Source organism: Megalops cyprinoides, chromosome 22 (genome assembly GCF_013368585.1).
Source record: "Megalops cyprinoides isolate fMegCyp1 chromosome 22, fMegCyp1.pri, whole genome shotgun sequence".
Lineage (NCBI taxonomy): Eukaryota > Metazoa > Chordata > Actinopteri > Elopiformes > Megalopidae > Megalops > Megalops cyprinoides.
In genome coordinates, this window is record NC_050604.1 from 9,005,743 (window position 1) to 9,028,055 (window position 22,313).

Genomic DNA, 22,313 nt, shown 5'->3' on the forward strand with positions numbered 1-22,313 from the left:
TTATACTTTCTAGATTGATTGCAGCATGCTCACTCCAATCGCAATGCTGTCTTGCAAAATTATGTTGCATATTAATAGTGACTAAGACTGAAAGTGGTAACTTTAGGTTTTCCTACTATACATAGCAGAGAGCATTATGACATGGCTATGTCTGCTTGTCACATGGTTCAGATGAGACAACAAAACGAATATGAATGAATGGATGAATGACCAAACCAAATAAACAACTGAACATTCAACTGGCTGCTGTGATGGACAGCTAGATAAAGATTTGGAGCTCTGATAATGTAGGCCTACACATGCACACGTGTACACATACGCCCAGATCAAACCAGGTATTCTGTGACTTGCATTATGTTTGGTAATTCTGATTATTATGATGCAAGTCTAAACTTGCGGTATGCATATAATGATGCTATGGATTTTTTTTTCCTACTCATAGTTATAGTGTCTGTACCATTTACTCTTCAGCCCCTCGTAAGAGCTATTTGTGTGTGGGTGAGAGGGGACTAGTCCAGACTAGACTTTGCTGCTCCCATTCAGCGGGGAAACAGTCCCGTGTGCTGTTTGCAAAACTACCTAATATACCGGGCTGTGTGGGTGGAAAAAAGGGTTTACACTTCATATACAGAAAGACTGACTGCGTTGAACCTTATCAATGGATTAATACACATCATTAGACGTGCCTGGGAGGCAAGCACTTGGAACAAGCTGCCTGCAATCAACAAGAAATCAACAAGCGTCTCAAAAATATATTTTCTCTCACTTAGCCAGCAGAGGGCGCAAAATACTTCCCGAAGAAATTACTGTGGCCATTTACAGCGCCATTTGTCTCATATCTTCCATAACTCACAATAAGAGACACCTGGATAACAAACACAAACTCAGTTTTCTTGATAAGGAAAGGCTGCCTGGTTGATAACTCCACCCTGACCTTTGGGACCCAAAGGAACACAGGCCTGCAGAGTGTTTAGGGAAGACCCTGGCTGTGTACAGTCATCAGCTCAATGAAAACTGAAACCTTCTATTTGTGATGTCATACACAACTCTTCTCGAATGGTGGGTGGAGATATGTGGGTTCTGCAAAGGCATCCAGGGCTATTGTCTGAAAGGAATGATGAAGGCAAAGGACTTGGCTCGATATTCTAAGCTTTTATTAAACTCATAAGGGACAAGAATTATCTATAAAAATAAGGAAAATCTTACCATGACTCACTGTCTCACTGGCCACCAGTGAACAAAGACTATGGGTCAGAGTAATTCCTCAATATTCAAAAATGAGTAAAACAGGATAAAGGTTTGTCATGTGACCTTTACTTTCTGCAACACAAGCTAAGAAAACATTTTAAGACATTCTACAATTATTGCATCATTTATAATAGTAACTACTGGTAGTTCCCCAGATCAAAAAAGGGATGGTTTGCAATGAGCGTCTCTGGAAGGTGCAGTCTCAAACATCAGCTGTATGAACTTTTATCTGTTTGTTGCTACTGGGGCCAAGAGGCAGATCAGATTCTTGTGGAAAATGTACACCCTAATGTTAAGTCTATAGAGTTTCTCTTGCAACAAAATGTCAAATGTAACTAAACAATTTGCAGGGCAAAGCAGCTAGGCAGGGAAATCACACATAATGTGATTGTATAAAACCAGGATGTAGCCACTGTCCAGGTGCCCTTCATTAGCTGTAACATTTTGCTGGGATTTGGGGATACTGGGATGGCAGCAAAAGTATGCCTGAATGTGCGGGTTATACTGCGGAAAAAAACATGTGTGAACTCCATGACTAATTTTCAAGCGCCTATATTTTACAACTGATTTGAAAGGAAGCGCGCAACTTGAGTCCCCATTTATTATACTTAACAGATGGTTAAAAAAAGACCTTTCCAAAAACACTGCTGAGGATAATGACTTAGAATCCTTCTTTAAATCCAGATGGAACAGAATGCCCATGAGTTCTGCCCTCTTCCTGTGTTCTGCTCATCGACCTCCTGCTGGAAGTCTCAGGGACCGCCGGGCCACGCCACCCGCCGTCCGTTTCCTTCTCCGGCAGTCGGGTGCCGCTGCCTCACCCCGGCAGGTGGGACCTGAGGTGTTCTTTCAGCTGGGGGATGGTGGACAGCTCTCTGCGGCACACGTGACACCGCAGCGGCGACTTCAGCAGCTCGCCGGCGCCGTCCTTCACCGCCACGCGGCCGTCTTTCTCCAGCATCTCGATGACGTCTGTGAGGGAAGGGAATGAACAATCACGTTCTCTGTGCAGAAATGAACACGTTTCGAGGTGCTGAATACAGCTGCTTGGATGGTTATCTCAGATTATGTGTAACATGCTAGACTAGAGTGTAGTTTATGGGCCCAGAAGTTAAGTTCACAGCCTTCATAAGCTCCTAGCCCTAGGCACTCAAACTTACAGAAAAGAGCTTCAGATTCTGCCATTAATATGGATATCAATGGAAATTCAACTGTCATGCAGTGTCTGCTATAATGATGGCAACCAGGTATATGCTTACATTCTTACCTTTGGATTCTATGAAGTAGTCAGTTGTGAAGGAATTCCAGTGTTTTTTGTTCTTGAGACAAGGTGAGTCAAAGTCTTGGCTGATGACATGTAGGTGGACATGGCTACAAAATATGAAAGGAGGTACAATTTATGCATAGGTCACAAAAGGATAAGAGGTTTCAGGTAAATAACTAACAACTGAGACAAGTCTTTTGACTGTAGACTTTTCCAGCCAGAGTCTTGGTAAACTAAGGTCGAAACCTAAAAATGCTTATAAATAACACCAACACATTAAATTTCCCTTTTTGCCAAAGGAAAAATGCCACTTCTTCCAGCTCTGTGATAATTGCAGATCAAAAAGAAAAAAAAGAGGCCCAGCTTGCAGTTGTAACCCTGTGGTCCCGCGAGGCCCCTTTCCCACAATCCTTTGGGGCATCCCCTCACCTCATGCTGGGGATGGCGTGGTAGCCCAGGCGGAAGCGTGGCGGCCGGGCGTCCGGGCACTGCTCCACCATCCTCTCCGCCACGCGGTGCATGTGCCTCAGCAGGTCGGAGTGCTCCCCGCGCAGAGCCTTCAGGCTGGCGATGGACTCCCACGGCAGAACCAGCCAATGGTAGCGCGCCTTGGGGTACTTGTCCTTAATGACCACCACCTTCTCGTCCTTGTACACCTGCGGCCACAAGTGCAACTCTTTAGCACAAGGACCCAGATTACACTACGCAGTTTATCTTCTTTCCAAGAACCTTGGTCTTACCTTGGGCAAATTATACAGCTTTCATTGTTACATTTACCTCTTACTTGGTCATTTAGAGTCAAGGGTAAAAAAGCTGTGCCCCTCCTGGCGATCAAACCTGCAACCTTCTGGTTCTAGCTCCAGGGCTTTGAACACTGCCGTCACATTCATCCAAGCAGTCTGCATGAGCTTGCAACTTTTTCTTTTGGCAGCTCTTAGTGAAGTTCACTTACACTTATGAAATCATAACTGAGTGCCATTCAGGGGATTTCAAGAGCACAGACACTTACCTGCATTGCAGGGTCTTGCATTGAGGCTTTCAGTCCTTGACTCCAGTGTCCAACACTCTCCTGTGAACAGCACAATGCTCTGTGATACTGCAATGCTAGGCCACACTCACAGACCCAAACCCATAAAACATTTGACTGTGGTAAAACATATAGTAATTTGTCTTGTGTGATATTTAAAGAGAAACAGATATACACACATACACAGAGATACCCTTTCCATATACCTTTTCAACCCTGTGAAACATTTCACTGGCCAATCATACTGTCATCTGTCTTATGTCATGCATAAAGAGAAATAAATACACATACATACAGACATACCTTTTTCATACACCCTTTAAAGTTTGTATGTGAAGGAAATACAGACTACGTAGAACAAAACTTCATTTGTCACAAGGCTGTGTAGCATTGCTTACCATCTTCTCTGGAACGTGGGGTTTCTGATTTGGAGGGGGTGTTGTGCTGGACCCTCCGTCTTTGTGCTGACCTTGGTTCTTCTCAGAACCCGCCGGCCTGGCCACCTTGGTCCCAGGGGCTTGAGCGTCCATGCGCCCCGCCTCTGACCCGGGCTGGAGGGGTCTCTTGGAGCCTGGCCTCTCCCCAGAGCCAGGGCTGGCACCAGGGGCCTCCTCTCTAAACTGGACGGTGTATGGGTACAACTGGTTCACAATGTGGAGCAGCTGGCCGGGCTTCAGCTTCACCTCGTTCCCTTTGCCCACGGCCACCGAATCCACGCTGGTGGGGTTCACACCCAGCTGTGTAACAACACGGGGGGAGGGGGTCAGATTATTGCTGTGCTACTGCATATGTGTAAGTATCTATTGCACCATTGTACCCAACTTAGCCATAGGCTAATTTTCATTGGTAGTGCTGATATGCAAAGGGATAAAATGTATACTTTCAACCAAGAAAACTTAAAAAGCTGTTAATACTGTAAGTTGTACAAACTTCTTCACAGTTGCTCTTATGAATCTTACAATTATTCCAAAAAAAGTTTCAGCAAAGTAATTCAGAGAACGAGTGAGTCAAATTGTGAAATCATTTTCAAAACAGCATGCAAATGAAAAATGTACAAAATCATTCATGTATGAAATTGAGTCCCGGGAACTACTAACACCTATGCAGCTGAGAAACGAACTAGAATAAAAAAAGAAATTTGCAACAAAAAAACCACGTATATACAGAGGAGCTCACTGCTTTCCTGAGAACAGCTGTTTTCATGTATTACAAGTTCAATATGGTTTTAAGTGCAAAACACCCAAAACAGACGGGCAGCCGTATCTCAGGAGGTAGGCTTGACTGCAATTCCTCTCCCTTCCTCAGCAAATGACTTCAAGGCCAAAACCTAGATGGGGAGGCTACCTCACCAGACCCTAAAGAGCCAAGATGATTAATTCTGTGAGATGCACGAGGCATGCATTTTACACATCACCGGGGGAAACTTTTAGCCAGTAAAGTTTGGACACTTCTGAAGGCAATCTCCATTCTCTCTCTAGATTCACCATGTCAGCAGTAACTATGACATTTCCATTCTTCTGCTGGAGCCACTACAACATGTCAGACAAGCATGACAAACATCTTACACCATGTGACTACTAAGGAGTTTGGATGGCCACAGAGCAGAAAGCATGTCTGTGCCAAAGTTGTTTCTGGTGTTTGCACTTGGAACATTATATTACATTACTGTCATTTAGCAGATGCTCTTGTCCAGAGTAACTTACACAGGTTACAATTTTTACATTTATATAGCTGGATATTTACTTCCGGGGTAAGTACCTGTCGCAAGGTTACAGCAACAGCAGCCCAGCAGGGAATCGAACCAGGAACCTTTCAGTTACAAGCCCTTACCACTATGCTACACTGCAAGGGAAGCACTTAGCCTCTGCAAGTGTTCCATGGCTGGTCACAATGCTGATCTAATAGTTTGGAGTAGCATCTTAAATAATATGCATGAATATTATTTGTTGCACTATAATGTTACGATGGTGGTACTGTCATCTCAGCTAATCTATCTATCAAAGGCATACTATTGGATCAGGCAACACAGGATCCAATATGAGTAGATTTGCACAAGTACCTGCTGTTGATTAAATGTTACTACATACTGACATCACTTGTATGAATCCAGTCACTAAACAGTGTGGTTATGAAATTGTCATCTAAAAGATGTTGTTCTTTAAGAAGCAACCAGTTCTATATTTATAATTCATTAATTACCTCAAATGTAAGAAAATTTAATTCATTTCTCATATGGCCAGTGCACGTACCTGTTTCACAATGATATATCCCCTGTTGTAGTCTGCCTTCAGTTGAACTGTGACAACACATAGGAGAGAAGTTATATTTCACTAAACAATGCTGTAAATAACGCAAATCAAATGATACATTCCTCCCTCCTCATACAACAACCCACAAAATGCCATGACAAGCACTGAAATCACAAAGTAGGATAGGCCGAACAATAACATTACAATGCAGATGAACAAACATCACGACAGCAGCATATTTACCTTGCTCTCTGGAACATTTCTTGTCCTTGATCTTTGTTTCGGGGCCCCGACCTAAAACCACTGTTTGGAGATGAGGTAGCCGTATTGGCTCGTGGCTTCCATCCTTCCTAACGAGCCAGCAAACGGACATCTTCTCCCTGAGCGGAGTGCACATGGCATCAGTCACCACTGATTACATCCACGACCTGACATTAATTTAAAAGCAATGGCAGACTTCGAGCACTCAGAAAACCAGCAGATCATTGCACTGGTTCGTGCCGAATCACGCAAACATCCAGCTCATCGTACAAATGACAAAGCTGCACTGGACACAGCTAGATGTATGCCCTTGCTTGTAAATTCTGTTTTGATCAACGTGTTTAAAACTGACGGTATCTTAAAATAGTGCCCTTTCTGGGAAGGTTTAAAAATGCTTTGTAAGCTAACTACGTAGATAGTTACAGTGGTACCTTTCTTGTCACTAGTTAGCTACCATGCAGCTAGCAAAACAGCAACTAGCTATGAAGTTATTGTGTGGAAGTTAGCTTGCTACTGTGGAGCTAGCTAGCTAACAGGACAGCAAAAAAAACTCTACTTCATTAAGTAGCTACTGTTGCCGAATAAAATGCACACGATGTTGTATTCAGTCTCAAATACATCTATGCGATCAGCCTATTCGCATAGTAAACGACATATAGAGTCAATTACCAGAGAAACCTGAGTCTGCAATCCACGCTTCTCGCTACTCGTAATATTGACATACATTAGCACACGCCGACTACGGCAACTTGAAGAGGACAAACACTTCGAACGTAAAAAGTAGTCAAACTGCAGATACTTAACAACTAAATACAATTGATTGAATAGTCAAAATATAACCTGTTTGGTATTTTTTATCGACTAATGGCGCAGCCATACCAATTTAAGATATTATATATAATAATTGATATTATAAACTGTATATGTCTAATAGATTAAAACATAATATTTAAATCATGTATGATGATATCAATTATATAAGATAATATATATTAAGGAAAAAAGTACATATATAAAACATGTTTTGTTCATCCCTAGGTAGATTAGCATTGCGGATAGCTAAATTGCCTTAAAGTAGCTGTATTTGCTACTCTAAAGAGGTACCTGGTACTTTCTGTTCCTCACATCTGATCCAGAATTAGGGAATCCACCCAAAATTCCAATCCCCACCATTTTATGTAAAAGCTGCGCACTGATCCCAAATCAGCTATATCGAGCAGGCTGTCTGCGTCAGGCCAAATGGGCGGCACTTGCGTGTCACGTGATCGCGAGGGGCGGTGACTCAAAGTTGGGATTCCAGCAGAAAGAACTGGAGGAAGGTTCTAGAAGTCTACCGTCAGAGACCAGAAGAGTTTCAGTACTACAGTAAGTAGCTAACAGGCTAACCATACGACTAAATTTTAGCCTGATTTATTATCCAGAAAGGTAGCGTTTTTCGTTTTTTTTCGTCATGTTCTATTTTGGAGTAAGGTTTAATTGGTAAAACGACGCTTGTCACGGTAATAGGTGGTTAGCAAACGCTGTGAACATTAGAAAATTAGTCAGGTTGTAGGTTGTCACGATGTAGTAAGATAGTGTAGCTAGGGAACCAGCTAACATTAGCTACTTATGTTGTCTTGTGATGTAGTTAACAGTTACCCTTAACGTTAGCTAAGTGGCATTGGGTGTCAGAATAATATGTGTTAGTTATTGTTTGTAACTAGTAAAGTGGATGGTCGGGTTAGCTCACTATGTAGTGTAGCCAGATGGCTGTGCCTTAGCTAGCTAACGTTAGCTTGTTACTAAATGGACCATTTTTAATTGAACTGGCGAGCTAAGTGCCTGGAAATTTTCAGTTTTAAAATTTTACATAGATTATGGGCTGATTGCTAAACATCTTTCAGATGAGTCATAATAACGGCTCCTTGCGCGCAGTCTTTGTCTTCCGAATAGCCAGCTCTAACAAATTGATGTGGTACACTTGCTAGCCAGCTGTGAGCTACCTTTAAGAAAACGAGGTTGTCAGTGGAGTTGAAAAAAAAAGCCTATTATCTCAAAAGAAAGTTATATGCTGGTTTGAAATGTATCTTCTGTAACCTGAGCATGGGTAGTTAGCTAGCTGTCTGTAGGTTTTCAAACACTAGGGTCGCTTCAGCTGTTTGGGTGGGTAAGTCTAGCGGCTACCTAACGTTTGCTAACGCTACCTACAGAATCTGTTCTGCCCCTGATGTTAATGTGAAAGCATGGTATGGCTGGACACCTTCGTATTTAGTCATTAATTTAGTCTCAGAATGTAACCGTGATTTCACTATCGGTCAACACGCTTAAGCTTCAGTCTTGGTCAATAAATGAGACGTCATCCATTCGTGGTGCAATTTGTTCCATCAGCTAACGTTACATGCGTGTATTTTGAAATACTGTAGCCATTTGTCAGCTGATTGGCGCTTGAATGTTCCTCTTTAATCGTAGGTTGATGTTGGGCCCACTACTGTAACTGGAGTTGTGTGATTAAGTTAACAAGAGTCGTTGAATGTGAATGTGAAAATAAGTACATATCAGCAAACATACACGTACATCAGGAAAGGTTTAGAAACTATTTGGCTCAAGTTGTGAGGACAGTTTGGCGCATTAACAAAAAAGTCTGAACCCAAAGTAGCTGCATTCAAATCTGCGTTGAGGAAGGTGTTGTGGCTTTATTTGTGGGAGGGAAGTGACACTAGAATGAAAACGCGCCTCCTCATTCTCACTTTGCGTGTGTGCAGGCCACAATGGTGAAGGAAACGGGGTTTTACGACGTGCTTGGCGTGAAGCCCAACGCCACGGCTGAGGAGCTGAAGAAAGCCTACAGGAAGCTGGCCCTGAAGTACCACCCGGACAAGAACCCGACGGAGGGCGAGAAGGTGAGCCCTCGGAAGGCCCGGGCGGTGTGCCCGCTCCCGACCTTTGATCCACAGGCTGATTGTTGAGTAGGGGGATTATCCCGCAGGGATAAGCAAGCCGCAAGTCTGCAGGCACGTGAGAATCCGCATATCATGCAGGGGGGGTGTCATTTGTTTAGCAAAGGGTGGAATTCTGCTGTTATTCCAGAAGCGGGGCTGCTGGTAAGCAGAGAAGTTATTCCAGAGCAGGGCTGTTATAGGCTGAGGTCCGTGGGCTTATAGAGGCTACAATGCGACCTCAGTGAAAGTGTGAAAAGACAACAGAACTGAAGGGTCTGTTACGACAGAGGCAGAGTGCTGACAGCCTGGGCTGCGTATTACTCGCAGGCTAACCTTTCTGGCTGTGTGTAGATGTGTGACAGGTTGCCACCTGTGCAAGCCGTGCCATCTGCGGCAGTCATGTGTCGTGCTGCTGAATGGGGGGCGTTTCTGGGATACCACAGGAGCCAGGGCACGTGTAAATTTACACCCTGGGGAGTGATTGATCGCCAAGCCTCGGGTGTTGTGTCCTTCGTGTCCTGTCAGACGGGAAGTCAGATGTGCCTGCGCACGTGCGTGCGTGTGTGTGTGTGTGTCCTTGCGTGCACACGTGTGTGCATTCTCAGGCAGAAACCATTCTGTGGCAGTGTCTGCATATAGCACAGTAAAGGCTTGCTTCTCCCTTGTCCTGGTGTCAGTGCTGGGATTAATACAGTAGTAACAGTTGTGCCTCCTAGGAGGGAGAGAATGTGCATGCGCTGTGGCGTTCAGTCCCAAAAGAGGCGAGGGATCATAGCCCGTGTTTCAAAGGCACAAGAGGTGACTCTTGAGAGCCGAAGTGGAAAAAACCGAGTGGCAAGCTCAGTATAAACGGCTTTCGCTTACCTTTAACACCGAGAGCCTCCACTATCACTTCCTAAATTCTGCCCTTGCATTTCACCTTGAACTCTTGAGAGCACTGACTTCCTAAATTTTACATTGCATTTGCCTACCAAATGCTCCTATCCAGAGTGACTTATCTAACGTGCAGTTTGTGGATGGCATCCATTTGTGTAGCTTGATATTAACTGAGGCAGCTGGGCTTTCCGCCTATGTGGCAAATACTGTGCCATGCCCAAGGGTACAACAGCAGTGCCGCACCTGGGAGTGAACTGGCAGCCTTTGGGTTACGAGCCCTGCCCCTCATCACTACACCACACTGCGTACATTCTGAATGCATGTAAACTGGCTTCTTAACACATCCATAAACATGCTGTACTTAAGCAGAACAGGACCTACCTTTGTAGTGTATGCTGAGCTTGTTGCCACCACATATTTAACATTATATGAATATCATTGTGGAGCTGTTCAAAGGGAAAATGAATTCCTGCTTGATTTTGACATTGTATACATTGGAGTTGACTCTGAGGTCCATCTTTCTTCTTTGTATGTTTCATTTGTTTCTATGTTTGTTCTTCTGTCCTCTTGAGAAGTCAGGCATTTCTGTATGGGTGAGAATAGTAGCTAAATGTAACTGGAGTAGACGTGTACTACAGCTGTGATTTTGCACTTGCTGCACAGTGTCAAAGGAATCTGCACATAATAAATGTTGCGGTTAAAATTCTACCTGATTCGTTTTCTGCTACAAGCACAAGATCATTCTGTTCCCGAGCTTGGCAGTGTTCCTGCTGACTGGGCCTTGCTCTCTGCTGGAGCTATCTCGCCCCTGCCTCTCAGTGTAACGGCCCTGCCTCACTCTCTCTCTCTCTCGCCACAGTTCAAGCAGATATCGCAGGCCTACGAGGTGCTGTCGGACGCAAAGAAGAGAGAGGTGTACGACCGCGGGGGGGAGAAGGCCATCAAAGAGGGCGGAACCGGTGGGGGCGGGGGCTTCGCCTCCCCCATGGACATCTTCGACATGTTTTTCGGGGGAGGGGGAAGAATGCACAGAGAGAGAAGAGGTAAAAAAAAAAAAAGCTAAAATAACGCATGCTCAGTCTATGTAATCATTCAGCGTGTTTTAAGATTAAGTGTTTGTATGTATAACCGTACGTAGTTAACCTCACCGCTATCATTAAGCCTGAAATAAGCAATGATTTTAGTACGAACTGTTTGCAAACAAACCACAGGGAAAGTTGTTTGTCTGACACCAGATCAGTGGCCTTTGTAACACTGATGAAAACAAGTGCCTGCTGCGTTCAGCCAAAACCCTTTCTCTGGATAGCTCTCAGAAAACCACTGTATCTGCCTGCTTAGCAGCGGGCCATTAGTGTAGTTTCTGAATGTCCTGATGATTGGCTGTTTTCTCTTTTCTGCTGTTTATTGTGCTGGGATTGCCCATCGTAGTTTTATATTCGTCCCAGACAAGTTGCTCAGGCCTGCAGGCTGACAGCCCTCATTTTACTGACATTAATTCAGACGCTCAGTGCGTGATTACGCAGACAGTACAACCGTCACTGGGGCTGATTCGAAGGCAGACGTCTCTGTCGTCTAGGCGGCAGTGTAGCATAGTGGTTAAGGAGCAGGACTCGTAACCAAAAGGTTGCCGGTTCAATCCCCGCTGGGACACTGCTGCTGTACCCTTGGGCAAGGTACTTAACCCACAGTTGCCTCAGTAAAATATCCAGCTGTATAAATGGATAACATTGTAAAGAACTGTAACCTATGTCAGTCGCTTTGGATAAAAGCGTCTGCTAAATGAATAAATGTAAATGTAAATCTAGTTAGGAGCCCACTGCTCGAAAAGCAGGGCTGACTCTGGGGTTTGTGGTGCAGGGAAGAACGTGGTCCACCAGCTGACCGTGTCGCTGGAGGAACTTTACAACGGCGCCACCAGGAAGCTGGCGGTCCAGAAGAACGTCATCTGCGAGAGGTGCGAAGGTAAGGCCCGATGGAGCGAATCGCCAAAACGGCGGCGGGGCCGGGGGGGGGAAGAGAGAGAGAGAGAGAGAGGGCTCTCAACGCTTAACGAGCGCTCACCCTCCGTTTTGTGTGTGTGCGGTTTCCCAGGCCGCGGGGGCAGGAAGGGGGCAGTCGAGCGGTGCCCCTCGTGCCGGGGCATGGGGATGCAGGTCCGGCTCCACCAGATCGGGCCGGGCCTGGTGCAGCAGGTGTCGACGATCTGCGGCGCCTGCCAGGGCCAGGGCCAGCGCATCAGCCCCAAGGACAAGTGCAAGGCCTGCGGCGGCCGCAAGATCCTGCGGCAGAAGAAGATCCTGGAGGTCCACATCGACAAAGGTGAGACCGCCCCCTCCTCCCTCCACCCCTCTCCGCAGTCAAGGTCAAGGTCAAGGTATCTTTATTATCCCCAAGGGAGCAATGTGTTTCACAGCCAGCAGACAAGCGCGGACATCATCAAGGACATCGAAGATATAGCGTGGACAGTATAGGACGTAAAAAAACATAAGATACATAAAAACGCTAAAATAAAATAAAAAAAGATAAGTAAATAAATAAAATAAAATAAAATGGTAAATTGCTCATGTGAGGGTATTTAGGAAGCCAATAACGGCAGGTACAAATGAGTTCTTGTATCTGTTTGTTCTGCACCTCCTTGAAACAAGTCTACGGCCTGACGGGAGGGTCCGGGCAGGTCCCACAGCCCACATCAACAGAGGTGATACTGCCTGGTCCACGTTGACAAAGGAGGTCTTTTGCAGACCAGTAGAGGAGACACCCCGCAGGGTTAGAACATGCAGAATACCCACAATGCCTTGCTTCGTTCGTGTGTGGCTGGCAGGTAGTGGTTGCTCTGCCAGACTGCCGGTTACTTACAGACAGGAAAGCTGTGTCCCAGCCCAGTCCCCGGCCCGGTGCTCGGCGTGGCCCTGTGTCTGCTGATGACATCACAGTGAAGGCCATGGAGAAGGGTTCAGGCACGGGTGAGGGTAAAGACCTCAAAGGAACACGCTGCCCCGTTCGTAGGATTCTGCGTAGTCAGAAACGTGTATCCAGAGCTCGAATCTGTAGCCGCAAATATTTTTGCTGTCATCACCTACACGCTGTAGCACAGAAAGCAAGGACCATGTCAGAGCCATTGGGTGTTTATTTTTAACATTTTGTGGTAGAGCAGATAATGCAAGTGTGTATGGTTACGTGCAATTATGTATAGAACATCACCATCTCTTATACTTGACTGTCGAAATCCATCTCCACCTGCATGACCAACGTACCGGCACCACATGTATCGCAAGGCATTGTGGGACACCCTTTTCTTCACAGCTAGCACAGTGCCTGGCTCAATATAAGTGGGTCACCAAGGGCTTAATAAGCCTCTAAACCCTTGCTGAAGTTTGCAGCCTAAAGGTTTGGGATGACTTTCAACATGACGGATTCGCATGGGCAAGCACAGAGTCACACTAAGGGCCGGGGGTTAGGGGGCACGGACTGGGAGGCAGCCAACGTTGGACAACGTTGGAGTTAACGAGGTTAAAAAGCTGTTCACTCTGTTTGTGTGGAGACACAGGGGGGACTTGTAGAAGTGTGAGGAAGATACGACGACAGGGTTAGATACGCTAACAGAGCAGCCGCGAGAGCCCAGGTAAAGGTGAAGGAGGCCTTTCCGCTGCGTATCCACGAAGCGTAGAGCTCAATGGAGCCCTTCCCCAGTCTCCTCAGTCAGTCTGAGGACTGAGAACGGCTCATATTCACGTGAATAAGCAGAGAATAGCGTCCCTGAATTGGCTCATAACTGAATGAGAAAATAGAGATAGTGTTTCAACACACAAGAAGCAGCTCAGCCGAGCCACTTCACAGATATCTGTGACTGTGGGCTCAGAGAGTGATGTTGCACATTCCCACTAAAATCTCCAGACTTCGCTCCCAAGTTACTTGCTTTTTTTTAAATATGCTTTTTTTGTTGACTTTGAAGTGTGGAGACAGATACTGCTGCTTATTCACAAAGGAAAAACAGGGAAGGGGAGTCAAACAGTCAAAGCATTGCAGTAGGTTCTGTTTGTGAAAACTGTGTGTGTGTGTGTGTGTGTGCGCCTCATTATTGTAGAAACATTCATTGTGTATAGGGTGGAGCTCTTGAGTGTGTAGTGTCACGCAACAGTAGTTGTCCATTGTTGAGGAAACGTTGAATTCAGCGTTGAGGAAACTGCAAACCCAACTGTCAAAGACCTGATTAAATGTTACTGTGTGAAGCTGAAGGGATGTAGCATCCCTGAGCAGACCCCCAACCCAGTCGCACCCTGCTGTCTAACGCTGAGGAAACATTGAATTCAACGTTGAGGAAACATTACGGTGTGCGTGTGAAGGATGTTTTACGGGTGTGTAGCAGTAGGCGCAGACCCGATCGCTCCTGCTGTCCAATCTTACAGTACGGAGAGGAACATGGTCTGCTACAGCATGGAGGAGTGGCGGCTCTCAGGGCAAGATGAGTTCTTGTCCTGCTGATGTCCCATTCCCAATACGTGGGAGGAGTCTTTCACCAAACCGGGAGGTTCCAGAGCACAGTGGAAGAAGCAGTAGGAGTTGAAGCTGTTCTGGCGGAACCTTACATTACAGTACAGTTCTTCTGTGTATGGAATTGCTTGCGTATTGCAGTTCATTTGCCAAAACATAGTGAAAGTCAGTACCCTTCTTCTACTTGATACTTGGTGCTAAAGAGATATGCAGTACCTTTTTTCTGTTTTCCATGTTGTAAGGCTCGCACATGTCTGCCAGTAGCAGTGTGTTTCCGGGGGGGCATCAGTATGTTGACAGGTCTTTCACTTTTTTTTTTTTTTTCCTGCAGGGATGAAGGACGGACAGAAGATCGTTTTCCATGGAGAAGGCGATCAGGAGCCCGGTCTCGAGCCGGGTGACATCATCATTGTCCTGGACCAGAAAGTGCACTCTCTCTACACCAGGTAAAGACCAGTTCCTCTAACCTCTGCATGTAACGTGTCTGTGCCTCCTGGTGGTCCCCATGCGTCCGTTGTGATACGTATGGCTCAACTGTAGAGGAGTATGTATATGTAGCAAATACATTGAGCCCAGACTCCTCCTTTATAGTGGCAGAGAGTAAATGCTGAAGTCATGAAAAGCTCATGTGAAAAGGAAACAAATATTAATGCTTAATATGCACCAGGCCTGTCCAGCTGTTTCCGAGATCCTTGTAGCAGTTGTTTTATCCCGTTGCTGTTGATCCAAGGCATTCAAACTTGTCACCATTCCTGATAATCCCATAGGGAACTATGTGTCCGTGCAAGTCTCGGTAACGTCCCGTGCTAATTAATGACCTTGGATCATTTTGCCTAGCCAAATCCTAAACACAAACACAGTGCGGAAATTGCTGGAACCGACTCGGGCTCGGCGCTCAGGGACGGACTCCATCTCTGCACTGCAGTACAGAGTGTGGTTTGATGCCGCTGCAGTCAGTGTGACCTGCTTAGTCGATTGGTGTTTTTACGGTTTCTCGCTCCTGTCTAGGCAAGGGGAAAACCTGGTCATGAACATGGACCTTCAGTTAGTGGAGGCGCTGTGCGGTTTCCAGAAGCCTATCCAGACCTTGGATAACAGGACTCTTCTCATAACTTCTCATCCAGGTAAAGGTGCATTCCACCTAGCACGTAGCCACACCTCACATGATGCAATGCCACCTGCCCCAGTGGTTGGTGACAAACCCTGTAACAAATGCAAGGCCAATTGGGGGTTTTTTAGTAGCAAGTGTGACCCGTTTCTGTTGGCCACAACTCTAAAGCAACATGCAGCTTGGTGAAAGCAACATTTAGCCCAGCTGGGCTGTGGTTCTAACCGTTTTAGCATTTTGAAGGTATCAAAACAGGTATGTGTTTATATATACAGTATATATATATCATTTTTTTTTCTCTTCTCACAGGAGAGTTGATCAGGCCAGGAGACAAGAAGTACATCCTTAACGAGGGCATGCCCATGCACCGGCGTCCCTTCGAGAAAGGCCGCCTCATCATTGCCTTTTCGGTGCGTGAGTACCTCCAACCGCCCCACTGCTTCGCCCAGAGCGACCGGAGACCACCCTGTCTGTGTTCCTTCCTGGTTTAGGAAAAGCAGTTTGGGTCTCTGTTCTGAAAACGTTGGATCTGGTGTTGTGGTGATGGAATGTTTGGCACGTAAATGAAGGGACACAACTGAGTGTCAAGTTGTTTTATTGTGTACTGCAGATTTATGAGCCTCTTGTGTCTCAGGCCTGTGGTGTTACTATGCCCCCTGGCTGTACGGCTGTTTACTGGATTTGTGTCAGTGCCATACAGTATATAAGGATGCCTCTGTTTGGTTTTAGCATCATTTAATCATAGATGTATATACAGCTGCACTTTCTGCTGTTAATATTTAAACATTGCTAATGAAGGCAGTGGTCGATCAGATGTTATTTGTTGTAAATGGTTGTAATCGAGGAAAAGAACTTTTAAATTGCAAATTTAAATCCCAGGGGTTGTAGTTGTACTGCTGAATAAGGAACTGAATATGAAGTGGTTCCCCAGAAATCTTGATGAGAGTATGGGGGAGAGTGTAGGGGAGGGGGCGTTCCCAGGAGGCTCACTGCTGTTGCGCCCTGGCATTGAATCTCCTGTGATTACCCACTGTTCCACACTCTGAAGTCACTCTGTCGAGAGCGTTTGATAAGCAAATGCAATTTAATGTAATGTCTCACGAGGTAATGTGTAAACTGCAGGCAGCCTGTGCTTATTGCGGGTTAATGCTGCAGTGTCAGTAAGAGCTCGGTGCGCAGGGCAGGTTGATGGTGTAATTTTAGCAAGAGCTTGGCTTGGACTCCATGCGGGAGTAACACTTACTACTGTCCCCAGGTGACTTTCCCAAAGGAGAACTTCCTCCCCCCCAATAAACTGACGGAGCTGGAGCGTTTCCTCCCGAGCAGGGAGGTGTCCAGTGACCCCGAGGACATGGAGGAGGACCTCTACATCTACGCTGACCTGGAGGACTACGACCCGTCACGGCACCGGCGTTACTACGACGACATGGAGGACGAGGACTACCACTCGGGCGGAGGCGTCCAGTGCCACACCTCCTAGAGCTGCGGGGTCCTGCGCCCCCCCCCCCCCCCCCCCCCCGCGGGCAGGCGTCAGCCAGCCCTCTGGAAACGCACATTTCTCCTCCTCCTCTTCCCCTTCTTTTTGTTAATATAAAGTAGAACGCTGACGGCGGCTTGCGTGTTTAAAGAACCGCGCAGAACGCGCAGCCTGGAGTAAACACGAGGACGCGGTCGGCGGATCTCGGCTCGGACTCGGACAGAAACGGACGGGAACGCCGCCGCCACCGCCACCACCCAATCAGATTCCTTTCTGTCCTTCCCTTCGGTGCCTGTCAGCCGGCCCGGGCAGCTGCGTCCGTGCTCCCTCCCGGCGGTTGCTAGGGTTACACCTGCGAGGGCTGCGTGCAAAGAACTCAAGGTTGCTTTGAGGGGATCAAGTCATCTCCATTACCCCGAGATGTACCAGTGCTGTAGTAAGGAAGAGACTAGACTATAAAAGAAACCATAACACAATACTAAACCAGCACAGTTTCAGCGGTGACAAAAGGGGGTGACCCCTGTCCCCTCAACAACCCTGCTCCGTTTTGATCTTGGGACTGAGTTCCATTTAACAAGTAACACCCAGATTAGGTTAACGCAATCCCGTCTAATATTTTAGCCATCTGCATCTTACTCCTAACAGACTGACAGGCGCGCTAAATGCAAATGTAGTTAAGTGCTGCGGTATCCTTTTTGTCACCAACACTGTGAAAGTGGAGGTATACTCAACGCCACTGCACTCGGTGCCTGTGGTCGAGCGTAATGTTAACTGTGCACCGGCTTTCAGCCGGACCTGTGACTTAAAACAATTGTGTCGAAGTACAAGTAAGGGAGGTTGCAAGTGTTTGAGTTGACTAGTGGAGTTACTGTGCTGCAAGCTTTCAGCTTTCCTTGCCTCTGGAGGGTGACATTAACTCATCCTTTTCTTAAGGTGGGCCCTCAGTTCAGGGGCCATTTCCTCGGGGGGATCGATCAAGTAAAATAAAACCTCCAGTCTTTATTTTCCCCATCCACCGGAAGTGCAGATCCGCCCACTCCAGGCACTTTCTGCTCTTCGAAACCCAGATCTCAGATGAGCCGGCCATCTCCGATCTGAATCTCAGCCTTTAAGTGTAAAAATTTTGATTCTGATCACGGATCAGTTGCTGCAGGCAGAATGTGCCTACATTGATCTTCCCCTTGCCAAATTGCCACTTTCCCAGCAAGCAACAGGCAACTGCTGGGTGCTGCTCCGTATGGTAGTACAGAGATAAATGACTGGTCAGAAACTGCCATATTATGTAACTGCAGAACTTTTTTTGTTCTCCCTTTTAAAATGTCTTGCTTCATAAATTAGGATTATTGTAATTTTAACTGGCTCTTTACAAACCAAATCCAACATTCAAACCGATTAGACTCCCACACTTTACCTCATGGACATCTATACCTGTGTGAAGCCTTAATATTTCTATTTGTCAGTCTTTACCTTTGGCCATGTTCATTTCATGCTCACTTTGGAGCCCAGTCTCTGGGTTACACACGATTAGCTGAATTTCCTGTGCAATCGAAATGACAGCTCAACAGCTTTTTTTTTTTTTTAATGTTCAGGATTTTAAGACTGGAACATTCTCTTAGATGAATATGGGGAAAAAAAAAACTGTCTGTCCTTGTAACCGCTCATGTCTGTGTTGTGCAGAATGTCGATCGTTTCGGACAATTGTATTAGGACCAATTATTTCTTTGTTTGTATTTGTATATATTTATAATTAAAACTGAGCACAAATCATTTGTCAGGTGTTGTTTACGAATGACACGGTTGAGGTACCTTACTGGTAGGATGTGAGTAAATCTTACAGGGACAGGAACACAGCTGTCTACCAATGCAGGTTTTGCTCTACTGCTGAGAAAAAGACAAGTTTACAGACAGAATCAGTTTTTATTAAAGCATTAAGAAAATGGAAAAGGATTAGAAGCTGCCTCTCAACAATGCTCCTGAACACATCCTGAACCATATAGTTATGCAGGTTGGTGCAGAGGGAACCTTACCGCACTCAAAACAGGCAGTAATGGAAATACTCCACTCACAATGCAGCATTTAATATATACGGTCTCAAAGCCACCTACAGAGGGCACTATTCACCCTTCAGACTCGCCAATGTTTTGAGGAGGAAAAAAAACTATTCATGATGGTAACTGATGACTCCTGGCCCGTAAATATGTTGCCAGAAAACGCCTATCCCATATCACATTATTTATCAAACATTTAACCACTGTCTTTACCTTTGTAAGTAGCTGAAAGGTTTGAGCAGAGGAGACATTTAGAAATACCACTGGCAGCCCAAAACTGTCAAAGCACACTTGCACTGTGAATCATGCTACAGACAGTCCACATAATTTATTCCTGGCTCAATCATGTAGAGCAGATCTTTCTAATTTTACTTTTTTGCCCACATCCTGGTGCAATGCTGAGTTAGGAATACACAGAATATCACAGGATTGAAACTTTATCCAAGCGTCTTTGGCCAGGTTTCTCTCCAAAACAAAATTCAAATATCTGTTCAAGCTGAGCAGTTATGCAATGTTTTTGTTAAATTCCAAACAAAATCTTCAAAAAAGGCCCCTTTTTACCAAAGATACCATACGGTAATTGGAACAGTATGGTAGAACACCTACTGTGCGTTCTGTAGTAGTGTAACAAAAATACCTCCAGGACTGGCTCTTCACTATACAAATAGTCCTTAAAATATCAAAGTTAGTTGACATATTTATGATATGTAAAAGACGAGGTATATTTTTACCCAACACCAAACAGCCATGCACTGAACAGAAAATCAAACTTTTAAAATGGGTCTGGTCAGATCGGTCGTTTTAATTGCGTGAGGACGAGACGCAGAAAAACTTGCATACACAGAGACTTCTCACAGTAAAATAGGTGGGGGGGAGGGGGCATGCGCGTTACAGGAAGTGGACAGTCGACACAAGTGAAATGCGCAACACAGCTACAGGAACTACCGGCACATCACACGTCCAATCAGGGTGTAGTAAAATAAACAGTCATGCCTGGTTTTACAACAAGACGGCAGCAGTACAAGTGAGAGAGGAACATCTTCCAGCAAGGTTGGCGGAGATGAACAGCTGCAGAGATGCTTCCTACAGAACACGTACACAGGCACACCACAGATTACATGGCCCTTCACATTTCTTGTCATAAAATAATTGCTCATGCATTTTATAACTAGAAAAACCAAAGGACAAAACACGAGACATGGTCTGACCAGATTTAATTAAAAAAAAAAAAAAAAAAAAGTGTAACCCAAGACCCCTCCCACCTTCTGACATCCAAAACCATCCAAAAACCTTAAAAAAGAACCTTAAAACAACAAACAAACCACCCTATGCCCCTCCCCTCCTCACCCCATTCGCCCAATGGGGGGAAAAAAAAAGGAAAGAGTCTGTGTGCCAAGCGGCAGGAGAGGGCGGGGCTTAAGGCTTCCAGAGTTTGAGCAGGCCGTCTTCGCTGTAGGTGCCGATCAGGTTCTGGTGCGGGTGGTGGGCGATGCCGATCACGTCCTTCTCGTGGACCTGCAGTGGCGCACGGACAAAGTGGGGGGTGAGGACCCACACCGGCTTCGCCGCCATTCAAACATCAAACCCCACCACGGTAAAACCACGCCCATTTACAGCAATGCTTCTCTCCCCATTCACAGGAGTGGGCCAGAACGAGCCTCACAGCAGCTGCCTGGGTAGCACTGATTAGGTTCTTGAAGAGAACATAAAGCAGATTCCCTGACACAACGCTGACCATGCGCTGCCATTTACACTGTAAATAATGCCCCCAAAGGTGACTATGCATGTACCATTAGCTACACAACATATACAGTAAGGCTATTCAGCTTGTCATAGGCCAGTTCTCATTTTTCTAAAAACGCAGAAGACACTAACAGCAAGACTACGGCCCGTTGGGTCCGTCCTTCTCCAGGGGCGGGGTGACCATTGGACCTTGCCGAACCCCTTTGCTACAGTGCCCACCTCAGGCCGCATTTTTAATTAAACGCAGTTGGAAGTGAGCAGGGGGCGGACCGAGCCGTGAGCTGGCGGGCCAAACAGCACGACCTGGGAGCCCTGAACCGAGCCCTCGACCCTAAGCACATCCAGGGCAACAGCTAAGGAGGGCTGCCTCCCATCAGAGTCACGGAGGAACTGGGAGGAGCACGACCCCATTTAAAGTGCACCCAGGGCTCATCTCTAATAAAGAAAAACACAGGGAATGTTTTTTTATTTTTATTTAATGCATCTTGTCTTGTGAGGGTGGACCAAAGGCGGTGATGTTGCAGGTACCACGAGGGACCACGAGCCTTGGCGCCAACCATGGCACATTTGTTAGGCAGCCGAGGGAAAGAGTTTGACCTGACACACATTTATACATCTTCCTCTTAAAGGCCATCTGCTTTATGGGTATTAAATCTGTCCACACAGAAACTTTGCCTGGGATTAAGTTTAATTTTCATAGAAATTTCTTTTGCAGAAAATGTTTTTGATTTGTACTTCTTATGTGGTTGGTGAGAACATGGTGCAAGACACAGTTAACCCCTCCCACCCCACCCTCTAAGGCCTGGACCGGACCAACTTGCAGCACGGAGCGGGGGGGTGGCGGGGAGAGCAGGACCTACCGTCAGGGTTCTCTCCAGCTTGCCCGTGACCGTGCTGAAGCAGTAGAGCACAAAGTCCTCCCCCACGCAGTAGATCCACTCTCCGCGGGGAGACAGCGTGCAGCACACAAAGTCTCCCCCCTCCCTCTTACCAGAGCTGAAGCTCCTCACAATCTGAGAGGGGAAGAGTGAGAGGCTGTTCACTCGTAAGCCACCTTTATTTAGACAATACATCAAGGACCTCCACAGACATTTCCATTAAAACATGGAAACAATGTTAAGGAAATCAAACCACCTAATGAAACCGATTAAAAGAAATGAAAGTAAGAGGTGAGAGAAAGAATAAGAAAAAGGTTGAGAGGAGAAGGGGGGGGGGAGAGTGGGACTGGGGGGGGGGGGGGGGGTAAGGGAGAGTGGGAGGGAGAGAGGGAGGGAGATGGAAGAAAGAGCAGAGGGGAGTGAGAAGGAGAGAGTGAGCAAGAGAAGTGAGAGGATGAAAGAGAGAGAGGGTCAGTGCATGGGAGGTGCAAATGAGAGCCGTTAAATCGTCTCTTTGAGTCAACGTGCAGAGGATCAGCTATACTGTATTATATTACATTCATTCATTTGCATTGCGGAGTAATGAAATGAATGTAATCCTGTAACGCCAACCTACTGCACCTCCAGAACATAATCAAGCGAGGTGGGGAGCGGTCGTCCTGCGGTCGCGGTCGCAGTCTCAGTCACGGTCGCGGTCTCGCACCCTCACCTGGCCCTGCATGTTC

General features: G+C 46.2%; 3 protein-coding genes across 3 annotated transcripts in view; 1 reads left to right on the forward strand and 2 right to left on the reverse strand.

Moving 5' to 3' along the window:
- Positions 1-1,142: 1,142 nt before the first annotated feature.
- aptx (aprataxin) lies at positions 1,143-6,789 on the reverse strand. The gene is made up of 8 exons (XM_036517128.1): positions 6,719-6,789; positions 6,032-6,168; positions 5,789-5,835; positions 3,938-4,276; positions 3,522-3,581; positions 2,942-3,168; positions 2,516-2,619; positions 1,143-2,220 (listed from the first exon to the last, which is right to left on the reverse strand). Exons 1-8 carry the CDS (start codon positions 6,769-6,771, stop codon positions 2,066-2,068), a joined length of 1,122 nt encoding a protein of 373 aa, XP_036373021.1. The 5' UTR covers positions 6,772-6,789; the 3' UTR covers positions 1,143-2,065.
- A 547-nt stretch (positions 6,790-7,336) lies between these two features.
- On the forward strand, positions 7,337-16,947 carry LOC118769715 (dnaJ homolog subfamily A member 1-like). Its single transcript, XM_036516992.1, has 9 exons — positions 7,337-7,414; positions 8,791-8,928; positions 10,703-10,886; positions 11,701-11,805; positions 11,935-12,162; positions 14,666-14,780; positions 15,343-15,458; positions 15,752-15,852; positions 16,698-16,947. The coding sequence occupies exons 2-9, from the start codon at positions 8,797-8,799 to the stop codon at positions 16,920-16,922; spliced, it is 1,206 nt and encodes a 401-aa protein (XP_036372885.1). The 5' UTR covers positions 7,337-7,414; positions 8,791-8,796; the 3' UTR covers positions 16,923-16,947.
- Positions 16,948-20,299: 3,352 nt separating this feature from the next.
- Positions 20,300-22,313, reverse strand: part of LOC118769899 (WD40 repeat-containing protein SMU1) — a 12,578-nt gene continuing 10,564 nt past the window's right edge. The window contains exons 10-12 of the mRNA XM_036517288.1: positions 22,298-22,313; positions 21,571-21,723; positions 20,300-20,482 (exon numbers count right to left, since the gene is read on the reverse strand). The exon at positions 22,298-22,313 is cut by the window's right edge and continues 152 nt beyond it. Of these exons, the coding sequence (XP_036373181.1) occupies positions 20,384-20,482; positions 21,571-21,723; positions 22,298-22,313 (268 nt within the window). The 3' untranslated portion in view covers positions 20,300-20,383. The remainder of the gene's footprint in view (positions 20,483-21,570; positions 21,724-22,297) is intronic.

Coding starts and splice junctions, on each gene's coding strand:
- aptx (XM_036517128.1), bottom strand. CDS start 6,771: ATGTCAATATTACGAGTAGCGAGAAGCGTGGATTGCAGACTCAGGTTT. Junction 6,169..6,718: donor TGCAGACTCAGGTTTCTCTG/GTAATTGACTCT, acceptor CACTCCGCTCAG/GGAGAAGATGTCCGTTTGCT. Junction 3,582..3,937: donor CCCACGTTCCAGAGAAGATG/GTAAGCAATGCT, acceptor TGCTGTTCACAG/GAGAGTGTTGGACACTGGAG.
- LOC118769715 (XM_036516992.1), top strand. CDS start 8,797: ATGGTGAAGGAAACGGGGTTTTACGACGTGCTTGGCGTGAAGCCCAAC. Junction 8,929..10,702: donor ACCCGACGGAGGGCGAGAAG/GTGAGCCCTCGG, acceptor CTCTCGCCACAG/TTCAAGCAGATATCGCAGGC. Junction 15,853..16,697: donor GCCTCATCATTGCCTTTTCG/GTGCGTGAGTAC, acceptor TACTGTCCCCAG/GTGACTTTCCCAAAGGAGAA.